An 11,135-nucleotide genomic window follows, 5' to 3' on the forward strand; every position below is an offset into this window, starting at 1 on the left:
CGCGCCCATATCTGCTCCACGACTTGCGGGTGCAGCGTCCATTCTCCGTACATTGGCGCGCCCCTGGACAGCAGGTCCGCACCTGTGTTTAAATCTCCCGGGACGTGCGTCGCCCTCAGGGAGAGAAAGTGGGCACTGCTCCAGAGGATCAGTTCGCGTGCCCGATCGTGCAACATACGAGAGCGCAAGCCTCCCTGGCGGTTGATATACGCCACTGTTGTCGTGTTGTCTGTCCTCACCAGGACATGGTGACCTGAGAGGAATGGGAGGAAGTGTCTCAGGGAAAGAAACACAGCTGAAAGTTCGAGGAAGTTTATGTGCAGGCGCTGGAGAGCTTGGCTCCAGCGACCCCTCACAGACCTGCCCTCGTGAATGCCGCCCCAGCCGTATAGGCTGGCATCCGTGGTCACAACCTTCCTGGACGAGACGGTGCCCATGGGCACCCCTTGGGTCAGGAAGGACGGGGCTCGCCAACAGCGCAGAGCTGTTACACAGTCCGCTGTGACCGTTATCCGCCGTGCGCCATGACGCACGGGGTCCATTCGGAGCGAAGCGACCCAGCGCTGAAAGTCCCGCATGTGAAGACGGCCGAGGCGAATCACGAGGATGGCTGAGGCCATCAGACCCAGCAACCGAAGGCACAGTCTGAACTGGACGGATCTGTGCCGACGGAAGTGTGCAAGGCAAGCTCTGAAAGTCGTCACCCTCTCCTCTGATAGGCGAGCTGTGAACGGCACAGAGCGCAGGGATAACCCCAGAAAGCATATCTCCTGCGTCGGAGATAGGTGGCTCTTTTCCATATTTATCACAAAACCCAAATCCATCAGGTGTGCTGTGACAATATGTGTGTGAACCCTGGCTTCCTGTTCTGACTGCGCTAACAGGAGCCAGTCGTCCAAATACGTGGCCAGACGTATCCCACGGCGTCTGAGCGGGGCTACCGCGGCCTCTGTGCACCGTATGAAAACCCTCGGGCTGAGAGACAGGCCGAATGGTAGAACACGGTATTCGTAACACACCCCTTGAAAGGCAAATCGGAGATATTGTCTGTGAGGGGGGTAAATGGGAATGTGGAAATACGCATCTTTCAGATCCACGGACGAAAACCAGTCGTTCGGTCTTACTAGACGCAGCAGTGCTGCATGTGTCAGCATCCTGAACTTGTATTTCCGCAGGAATTTGTTCAGGGCTCTCAGGTCCAGAATAGGGCGGATTCCCCTCCCCCCCCCGTTTGGGGACGAGGAAGTATCTGGAGTAAAACCCTGACAGACTCTGTTCGGGAGATACGACAGAAACCGCTCGTTTGTCTATCAGAGAGAGGATCTCCTCCTGTAAGACTCGAGCTGATTCTCCCTGTGCATGTGAGTGTACTACGCCGGAGAAACGGGGAGGGACAGTGGCGAATTGAAGCCTGTATCCCCGGGAAATTGTGCGTAATACCCACGGTGGAGCCGCTGCTGCTTTCCAGCTTTCCCATTTGAGAGAAAGAGCAGGAGCATACTGCGGCTTTTGCTCCGCGCCCCCCTGTGGTAGAGCCGGGAAATGATCCTCGGGTACCACCGCAGGTGTGACGGGGCGCTCTGCTCTGCTCCGCGGGGACGGCGACGCCCATCCCGGTAGCAGGGCTGCAGGAGGCTGAATGGCCACCCTGCTTATGGAGAGAGCATTGTTTGTTTTGGCTTTTTTTATTATCTGCACCCTCGGCTCGTGGCCTGGATGTGACAGATTTATTGTTTTTATTTTCACACCGTTCAACCTTCGAACGTGTGTGTATGTGTGTGCTTGTGGACATTCTGCTCGGGGCGCAACAGCGCAACTCTCCGAGGCGATGTCCCTCTCCTCGCGGACCGGCTCTGGAACGGGCAGCGGTGGCACGGGGCGCGCACGAACAAGCCAAAACGGTGGGCCTGCGCAACGGGGAACTGCAGGCTGCACCAACTGAGGAACGGGCGGCTGTCAGGCCGCTCTCTTTTTCTTCATCGCCCGGGGGACCGAGGTCGCGGCGGCTGTGGGCAGCGGCGGCGCAGCGGTCGGGGAGGCGGATTTCCCATGCCAGCCGGCTCCGCGCTCCTTCCTCATCGGGAGGGGCTGGCCAGGTGGTGGTGGCCGTCTCGGTATTTTAAAACGCGGCGGCTGGGAGGCAGCTTGCCCAAAGGTTTTGCGCTGCACCGGAGGTGAAGGCGCTGGGGCTTTCCGAGGGAGACAAAGCTTGAGGGCCTCGTTGTCCTTCTTTTTTGCCTCGCATCTCTGCTGCATTGTGGCCAATGCGGAGCCGAAGATGCCTTCAGGGACGATTGGCATATCCAGGATGTCATCCCGCTCCCTGTCGGTCAGGTTAGCGAGACTGAGCCATCTCGCTCGCTCCTGGACGACGAGGGTTGCCATCACTTTTCCCGTGGCCTGGACCGAGACACGTTGGATGCGGAGAGACAAATCGGCGATGACCGCCATTTCCTCCCACGCATCCGGGTCTTGCTCCTCAGCGGACGCGCCAAACAACTCCGCTTGGTAGGCGGTGAGGATGGAGAGGGCGTTGAGGGCTCTGGCCGAGAGGGCAGCTGCTTTGTACGCCCTTTCGGTCAGCGCAGACTGAAAACGATCGGGCTTAGCTGGCAGCGTCGGGCGCCTGGTGGAAGCCGCGGACAGCTGGCTCGCGCTGCCTGGGCAGAGATGCGCAGCTACCGGGACTTCCACCGGAGGCATGGAGAAGAAGCCATGGGCGTCCATCGCCTCGCAATCGAGGGATGCCGCGCCCGCAATGGGGCTCCTGTTGCTGTACGGGCAGCTAGTCCATGTTTTGGAGAGCTCAGTCAGCAACTCGGGGAAGACAGGAAGAAGCTGCTTCATCGCGTTTCGCGCCAAGGGAAGCCGTTTGCCTTCATAGCGGGACCGGGTGGGCTCCGCTATTGCAATCGGCCAGGGGATCTCCAGTTTCTCTGCCGCGCGTTTGCACACGTCGAGCAGGTCCACATGGAGGGAGGGAGCTGGTGAGCTCGCTCCCCTGTCTTCCCTGGTGGAAGGGCTCGGCAGCTTCGGCTTTTCAGTCTGGACTGGCGCCATGAAGATGTCATCCTCTTCCTCGTCCTCTGATATGAGGAACGAGGCGTCGTCATCCTCCTCCATGGGGCTAACATCCAGCACGTCTTCCTCGGGAAACGGGGGAGCACGGAGCTGCTCGCACTGGGCACCCCAGTCGTAGCCAGTCTCCGGGGCTTCCCCAGCCATGACCTCGTCCTCCTCCGCGGCTGCCTCGTGGGCGGCGGTGGGGAGGAATGGGTCACGGTCCGAGATGCTAACCTGGCGGGCTAGTCTTCGTCTGAGGCTCTTGACCGTGAACACTTTGCAGTGCCCACAGGACCCGGGAACTTCGAGGGCTGACCTGGCGTGGTCGACCCCCAGACAGGTACTGCACACCGGGTGGGTGTCCTTCCCCGAAATTTTGTTCCCGCAACCACAAAGACGGTAGTCTCCTCTGGTGTGAGGGTTTTTCACGGTTGCCATTTTCCGACGAGCTGGAGTGCTGGTAGGGAAAGGGATCGTGGCTAGCTGGTGTGCTAGCGTGGTGGGGTCGAGAAATTCGCTGGTGTGCCAAATGCTCGACCGACTCGAGCGTCCGCGGAGGGGAGCCGAGAGGGATTCCGCCGTGGAGTGAACGGAAAAAAAGAAAAACGATACCGGTCCGGTCTGGAGTGAGCGGACAGGGCAGAAATCGAAGCACAGTGCTAGCGTCCGGCGACGGAAGCTAGCAAGGTCCGTCTATGGGCAGTTAAGCTAGCAAAAGGCTCCGACGTGAGATAAGCTCTGAGGTGAGAAGAGGTTTTGAATTGAAGTGACGTGATCTGCGCACGCTTTAGTAGTCGGGGCTACTGGGCGTGGCGTAAGACGAGCACTTTCACCGGCCAATCAGGATTGGCAGATTGAGATAAATGCTTCTATCAGGGCTGCAGGAGGCTGCATCCCATAGCGAGACACCGAGTGAATATTATGAAAAAGAACCAGCTCTGCACATCTGCCCCAAATACAACAGTTCTGCTTTGAAGCATGGCGGTGGCAGCATCATGCTGTGGAGACGTGTTTTCTTTAGCAGAAATGGAGAAGCTGGTCAGGTGTAAAGGGAAGATAGATGGAGCTAAATGCAGGACTATCCTGGAAGAAACTCTGCTAGAGGCTGGAAAATAACTGAGACTGGGAGGGAAGTTCACCTTCCAGCAGGACAATGACTGCCAGCATGCAGACAGAGCCACAGTAGGATGGTTTGGTTTGAGGAATATTTACGTTAGAATGGCCTCGTCAAATGCTCGTCAAGTTTTGTGTTTTATTGGATGTTTGGTATCGATGTACAGTTTCAGTCAAAAATATGAAATGTAAGTATGCATGTAATAAAGAGTAATACGTACTTAAAGGTAGTTGTTTTCACAGGGAGATTATCGTCTGACAAACCCTAAAATAAGAGACAAATCTTGTCCCATGTATGTATTTGATTTCATTATATGAAAATATTAAGTTTTGATTTGTTTTTGTTTTTTTCAGATTTTTTCAAATGATTCAAAACACAGAAAAGATTATGTACATATGTAGGCATGTGTGCTCTGATGAGGCTCATTTGTAAGATTTAAAGCACCTTGTGAAAATAATCTTTGAGCCCATATTTCTGTATTAAAAAGGTTTTTATTGGTGTGATGTAATATTCTATCAAACGCCATGTTTTCATTAGCTGTTGACAGAAAAATCAACAGTAGTAACAGGACAAAGGCTAGAAAATATCCGTGCGTTTGACTTGGTGGAGTCGGTTACTGAAAATATAACATTTTGAATACAACTGTATTTAAACTCTTTTCTATTTCTTACATTACAAACAATTTTTTTTTTTATATTCATCAGAACCAGAAGATCTATTTAGGACCAGCGCAAATAAAAATATCTCTGTTTTCCAGGTTGCCTGTACCGCGGTCAGGAGTGCCGGCTGGTGATTCACTACGAGAAGGGCTTCTCTGTGCTGGCGGACCCAAAAATAGGATACGGGGAGGACGGCGAGGAGAGAGCAATTGACACATCGGTCAAGCCCCAAGTGCTCCTCTCCTACCCGTTTGAAAAACTAAAAATGTCCGCAGACGACGGCGTACGCATCCTTCTTCTGGACTTTGGCGGGAAGGAGGGGGAGATTGTAAGTCCTCGAGAAATTAGATTTGACATTTCAAACGTGACAGCTGGAGATAGGCACCCCTCGCCACCCCACGAGGGATAGACGTGTTAGAAAATGGATGGATGGATTTCAAACGTGACAGAAAATACTCTGACTTAAATAAAGTTGTCGTCTGTGGTTGTGTTTAACTAAAAGCAAACGGATAAATAAAATCAGCCTATTCTGACAGGGGGGGAAAAACATCAAACTTAACGGTAGATGGCAGATTTAGATTTTGAATAAAGTCATCAGGTGTTTGCTTGTTCCTTCTTGTCTTAGCGCAATAATTTTACACCGTTTTGCTAATCTAAAATCCTGTATTAGGGATTTCTGGACAGACACATGCATAGTGTATATCGCCTGTTTTTTGATACTATTTCATGTTAAAGTTAAGATAGTTGAGACGCGGCTGCAGAATAGTGTAAAATACACAGATTTTCACACTGGAGATTTCACTTCATAAGACAGTTGAATACTTTTCCTGTTTAAGGTTAGTTGGGATTAAAAACAAAGTATGCTAAACTTATACATTTGCATACATGTTCTTAGTGTTTTGGTAAAATCGCTTCAGCCTGCATCCTCACAAGGTTTTTCATCCTGGCTCTGCGGCTACACACACACCTCACAACAAAGACACGTTTATCCCTGCAACACAGAGGCTGGTTGCTGGACCTTCCCAGGGTGCGTCTACATGTGCTGAAGCGTTTGAACAGATGAAGGCGGCACCTTCAGGCATCTGGAAATTGTAGCCAAGGATGAGCCAGGCTGGAGGTCCATAATTCTCCTTTTGATATCTCGGTTGAATTATTTTGAGTTTCCCCATGATGTCACTCAAGGAAGCGGCATGTTTGAGATTTTCCCTTAAACTACAGTTACAGTTATGCCTCCAAATATGGTGAAGAATCTAAAAATACATTTTCTGATTAGCCATTTGCCTGCCCATTTAGCAAGTAGTAGCAAATGGTTGATAATCCTGACTTAAAAAAGGGAATGTTTCATTTGATTTAATGTCAGATAGCGAGTAAAGCAGTGGTAATGTGTCTTTTCTACATATGTAGTTCCAACTGCGTGAAGTTGCCATATTAGGATTATTACTTTATGTGTTTAAAATTTTAAACAATTGTACATGGCACATGCAGGGGAAGCATGGGGATCAATTCTGAGAAAATGTAAACTAAAAAGTTGTTCCATCAAAGACTGACTAACACTACTAAGTAATTCAAAATAAGAATTCAATTATTATCTTCCAAATAGATGTTATTGCCACACAACATTCCTGTGTGTATATTCTGTAATGGCATTTGAGATTGAAAAATAAATGCAGATTTATCCAGTTAAATATACAGTGGGGTAAAAAAAAAGTATTTAGTCAGCCACTGATTGTGCAGGTTCTCCTACTTAGAAAGATGAGAGGTCTGTAATTTTCATCATAGGTACACTTCAACTATGAGAGACAAAATGAGAAAAAAATGAGCTCCACAAAGTTTCCATGGGGTTGAGGTCTGCAGACTGGCTAGGCCACTCCAGGACCTTGAAATACTTTTTACAGAGCCATTCCTTCGTTGCCTGTGTGTTTGGGATCGTTGTCATGTTGAAAGACCCAGCCACCCTCCATCTTCAGTGCTCTCACTGATGGAAGGAGGTTTTGGCCTAAAATCTCACAACACATGGTTCATTCTTCTCTTAACACGGATCAGTCGTTCTCTCCCCTCTGCAGAAAAAACGTCCCAAAGCATGATGTTCCCACCCCCATGCTTCACAGTAGGGAAGGTGTTCATGGGATGCAACTCAGCATTCTTCTTCCTCCAAACACGTGGAGTTGAGTTTGTGCCCAAAAAAAAGTTCTATTTTGGTTTCATCTGACCACATGATTTTCTCCCATTCCTCTTCTGGATCATCCATATGCTCCCTGGCTAACGTCAGACAGGTCTGGACATACACTGGTTTAAGCAGGGGGGCACAGGTGTTGTGTGTTACAGCCTGGTGCAGGTCTACAATAGTCTTCCTGCAGTCTTTGACAGCTCTTTGGTCTTGGCCATGGTTGAGTTTAGAGTCTGACTGTTTGAGGCTGTGGACAGGTGTCTTTATACAGATAAGTTCAAACAGGTGTCATTATTACAGGTATGAGAAGAGGGCTGTGTTTTTTTTTTTGTAGGTGACTTATTTTCTATCATAATTTACAAATAAATTCTTTAAAAGTCCTACAAAGTGATTTCCTGGATTTTTTTTCTCATTTTGTCTCTCATAGTTGAAGTGCACCTATGATGAAAATTACAGACTTCTCCTCTTTCTAAGTAGTAGAACCTGCACAATCAGTGGCTGACTAAATACTTTTTTTGCCCCACTGTAAATATCATTTAAACAGAGCTGCCATTAAAACAATGGCCTTGGAGTGAGCTGGGATGCTTTTACCAACGTGTGGCTGAGGCCGTCTCCACCTCACCCCCTCGTTCTGTCTCCAGGGGGAGGCGCCTGCAAAATAACACGAGAAACTAACTGCGCCATAAAGCGTGCATGACAAGAAGACGTAAGGAAGTGCTGCTGAAAGTAAATTACAGTGCTTTTGTTAGAAAATAACACCTGGAATGAAATGTGCTTGGCTAACTAGTTCTTACATCGCAGCATTCGATGGCGAAGGTTTTCTCTGAAAATAGCCTGTCGCTGGCTGTGAGACTTTTCATCCGTTTGCAGCTCTCAGGAGCTCTCTGGATAATGTGTGGAGCAAAGTAATCAGGTTCTACCAACATAATGAGGTTATTTTTTTATTATTATTCATTGCGGTTAACTCAAATTTATTAACATCTAGTTGGTTGTTTATGGTTTTTTATTTTGTCTACCAAGAGGCCCGCTGTTTTATTATTCATCATGTGCAGGACGGCTGCTGCCTAGTGGATAAGAAGCCATTCTGAAAACTGAAAAGTGGACTCCCTGAGCTCCTTGGATTTAGGAAATTGGAAACTGAAGTGATTTATGTTAATGCGTCAGACTGTAACAACAGTCCTGCTATACAGCCATCAGACAGAAACGCGCTCCGTTGTGACTGCTCTCCTTATGCTCAAGGCAAATAAGCAAAGACTTCTGAGCACCGACTCAAAACCCTCTCTTGGCTACTCGAGCAGAACAGATTTCTGCGTCTGTATTATTTCTAAATCCAAGCGCAGTTTCAGACAGGCTTCCATAAACAATCCTAAGGCACTTGTGGATGCAGCTGACGGCTCATTAGCTCAGTGCTTGAGAGTCAGCTGGCTGGGGTTTTTTTTTTTTTTTTTTCCCACTGTTTACTATAGTGTCATCTTGGCAGGAACTGTGCATGTCTAATTTATCGGGTTGCCCTGATCTTCTCGTTCAGGAAACATTTTCTGGCTGGCCAGGATTTGTTGCTCGGCCAAGAGTTTGTTTCACTCGAACGATGTTGTGGCGCATTAGGAGGTTGCGTCGGATGATTTCTCAGTCGTAAACTGGCCACCGGAACAATAGTTACGGGTAAACAGACAAGTGGAAAATCTTGAGGTTGAACAACACTGCAAAAACGGATCTAAAAATAAGTAAAATGTTCTTAAAGTTAGTGTATTTGTCCTTGATTTGAGCAGGTAAAAAAGATTATTTGCCAGTGGAATGAGTATTTTGACCCCCAAAATAAGATAATTAGACATCCTGTACTTGAAATAAGGTGACGGAGATGAGTTGTTCCTATTTTAAGTGCAAAAATCTTATTCCATTGGCAAATAATCTTATTTACCTGCTCAAGTCAAGGACAAGTACACTAATTTTAAGAACATTTTACTTATTTTAAGTTCCATTTTTGCAGTGAAATGGGCTGAAATCTGTAACCTGTTGACTTTGCTTACTGCGCTCTGTCCTTAATAATCCTGAATATTGAATTATCTTTACACTGTGCACATCTGTATGGTTGCTGCAAATAATTTAGTACGCTGTCAAAAAATAAATAGGCTTCATAAAATTAAATAAGATCTACATGGAACATGTTCATTGACACGTGGTTTTCTGGCTGAATTTAAAGACTTTAAGGAAAAAGTTCTGTTTGTCCTTATTTATGTTTTTGTCTTTTGGTCCTTTTCAAGTGATTATTCCGCGTCCTAATTTAGATTTTTTTTTTCTTTCTTCTTCTAGCAACTGGATCTTCACTCGTGTCCGAAGCCGATTGTCTTCATCCTCCACTCTTTCCTGTCTGCTAAGATCTCCCGTCTGGGTCTGGTGGCCTGATCAACTCCTCAAAAGGACTTTCTAACCCCTTCGGGAAACAAACTCATCTTGTTTGGTCATCTGGCCGCAGCTCATGCGCAGCACGCCGCCTCAAACTCCTTTAATTGGAAACCCAAAACTGGATGAATGTAGCCTTTATTAGTCGTTTGAGCCTTCCTGGGTTTCTCGTGTCTTAGAAGGAGCCTGAAACTAGCCGTACTTCAGACATATTTCGGGGCGAGGCAAATGACCCCCCTGTCAGAGCTCCAGGAACTGGAAAGTCGGCCTATGAACCAGAGAGGAGACGGCGAAGCGGACTGGAAGCGGATGGGTGATCTATACAGACGTACCAACAAAGTGACAAGACGACATTGGGCATTACTGTCACGTCCGGGATGGGAAGGTCTGGCCGCGTGTAGCAGGATGGAGATGAATTCACTTTTAATCCAATCAAAATGTAACAGCAACCTGCCTTCCATTTACCAATTATATAATTTATTTACCATCAACTCTGAAAGGACGTCCTTAATTTCACTTGTCATCCGTCTTCCTCAAACACATGGCACATCGTGGAGAAACTTTGCACATTAGTCTTTATTAGAGTCGCCCCCCTCCCCCCGGTAAGGCTTGTTATCGGTGTCGGCATTCATCTTCCAGACTGGAGGAGGGGGGAGAGGGGGGGGGGGGGCTTTTACCGCAGAATGACAGCTCGCTCAGATCTAAACTGTCTCGGCGTTCTTTTAACAGCTTGCTCATGATGACCATGCTGTGTTTTTAAGGTACTTCAGTGTGACAGACACGCAGGGTTAGGGACCCGGCGGACCTGAAGACACAGACGATTGATTCTTCAGCTGTGCCGAGCATAACACTAGGGAGAGTTTTGGAATAGTTTAACCAAATAATCTGAGATCAATTTTTTTTTTAATATATATATTTTTAGGCAAATGATCATTATCAACTACTTACAGCATTAGATAAAGAATTGATTTAGAGTATATCTATAATAGAAATAATTTATTTTTTAAATAGCCTTTCTTACACCTGATCCTTAAATTGGAGATGTAACATTTTAGATGATCAACAGCGCATTACATGTTGTGCACCAGAGCTGCACCACTTATCGGACCACAATCCAAACCTCCGTCAGCATGAGGTGCAGGATTTGGTGGGCTGTGACACTCAGAGAGGTTTATATTCATGCGTTGCCAGTAGAACAGTGAAACAGAGACCTTTTTGGTATCCACCTGGTATAAAAAAAGGTTCTATAATGCATTTCTTTTTCATCTCAGTAGCACGATCTCACTGAAAACTTTAGAAAAATCCAACTGTAGTCCATTTATGCACGGTGGGGTACATGTTAAGAAATTATGCTTTGAACAAAATTCACAGTGGCACACTTATTGGCACCCCTACTAAGAATACTTTGCATACTTCCCTTTTGCGGAAAGCACGGGCCACATACCTACTCCATAAGAACAGAGGCCTTTCTTCTTTTATTCATGGTGACAAGATAAAAAAAAATAATTATTCTGGCTAAAACATTTCATACTTCACAAGAACTCAAATGCAGGACTCCTGGGATCTGATCATAGGCCCCTCCCACTGCAGCATTTGTCAGTATAGTAAACACACCCACTTAGATTTTCTGAAAAATCATACAACCTTTGTTCTTGTTGCAGCTCTGGGAGAGAGAAGAGGACTCTTGCTGCCCTTTTCTCTCTCCCAGAGCGGCAAGAACAAGCTTCTCTGT

General features: G+C 47.4%; 1 protein-coding gene across 1 annotated transcript in view; it reads left to right on the forward strand.

Moving 5' to 3' along the window:
• The window catches only part of sntb1 (syntrophin, basic 1), a 59,717-nt gene extending 48,811 nt beyond the window's left edge, over nucleotides 1–10,906 (forward strand). Inside the window, exons 7-8 of the mRNA XM_012854178.3 lie at nucleotides 4,935–5,164; nucleotides 9,314–10,906. Of these exons, the coding sequence (XP_012709632.2) occupies nucleotides 4,935–5,164; nucleotides 9,314–9,406 (323 nt within the window). The 3' untranslated portion in view covers nucleotides 9,407–10,906. The remainder of the gene's footprint in view (nucleotides 1–4,934; nucleotides 5,165–9,313) is intronic.
• The last annotated feature ends 229 nt before the right edge of the window (nucleotides 10,907–11,135 follow it).

The sequence above is a fragment of the Fundulus heteroclitus genome, chromosome 3 (assembly GCF_011125445.2).
Source record: "Fundulus heteroclitus isolate FHET01 chromosome 3, MU-UCD_Fhet_4.1, whole genome shotgun sequence".
In the NCBI taxonomy this organism is placed as follows: Eukaryota; Metazoa; Chordata; class Actinopteri; order Cyprinodontiformes; family Fundulidae; genus Fundulus; species Fundulus heteroclitus.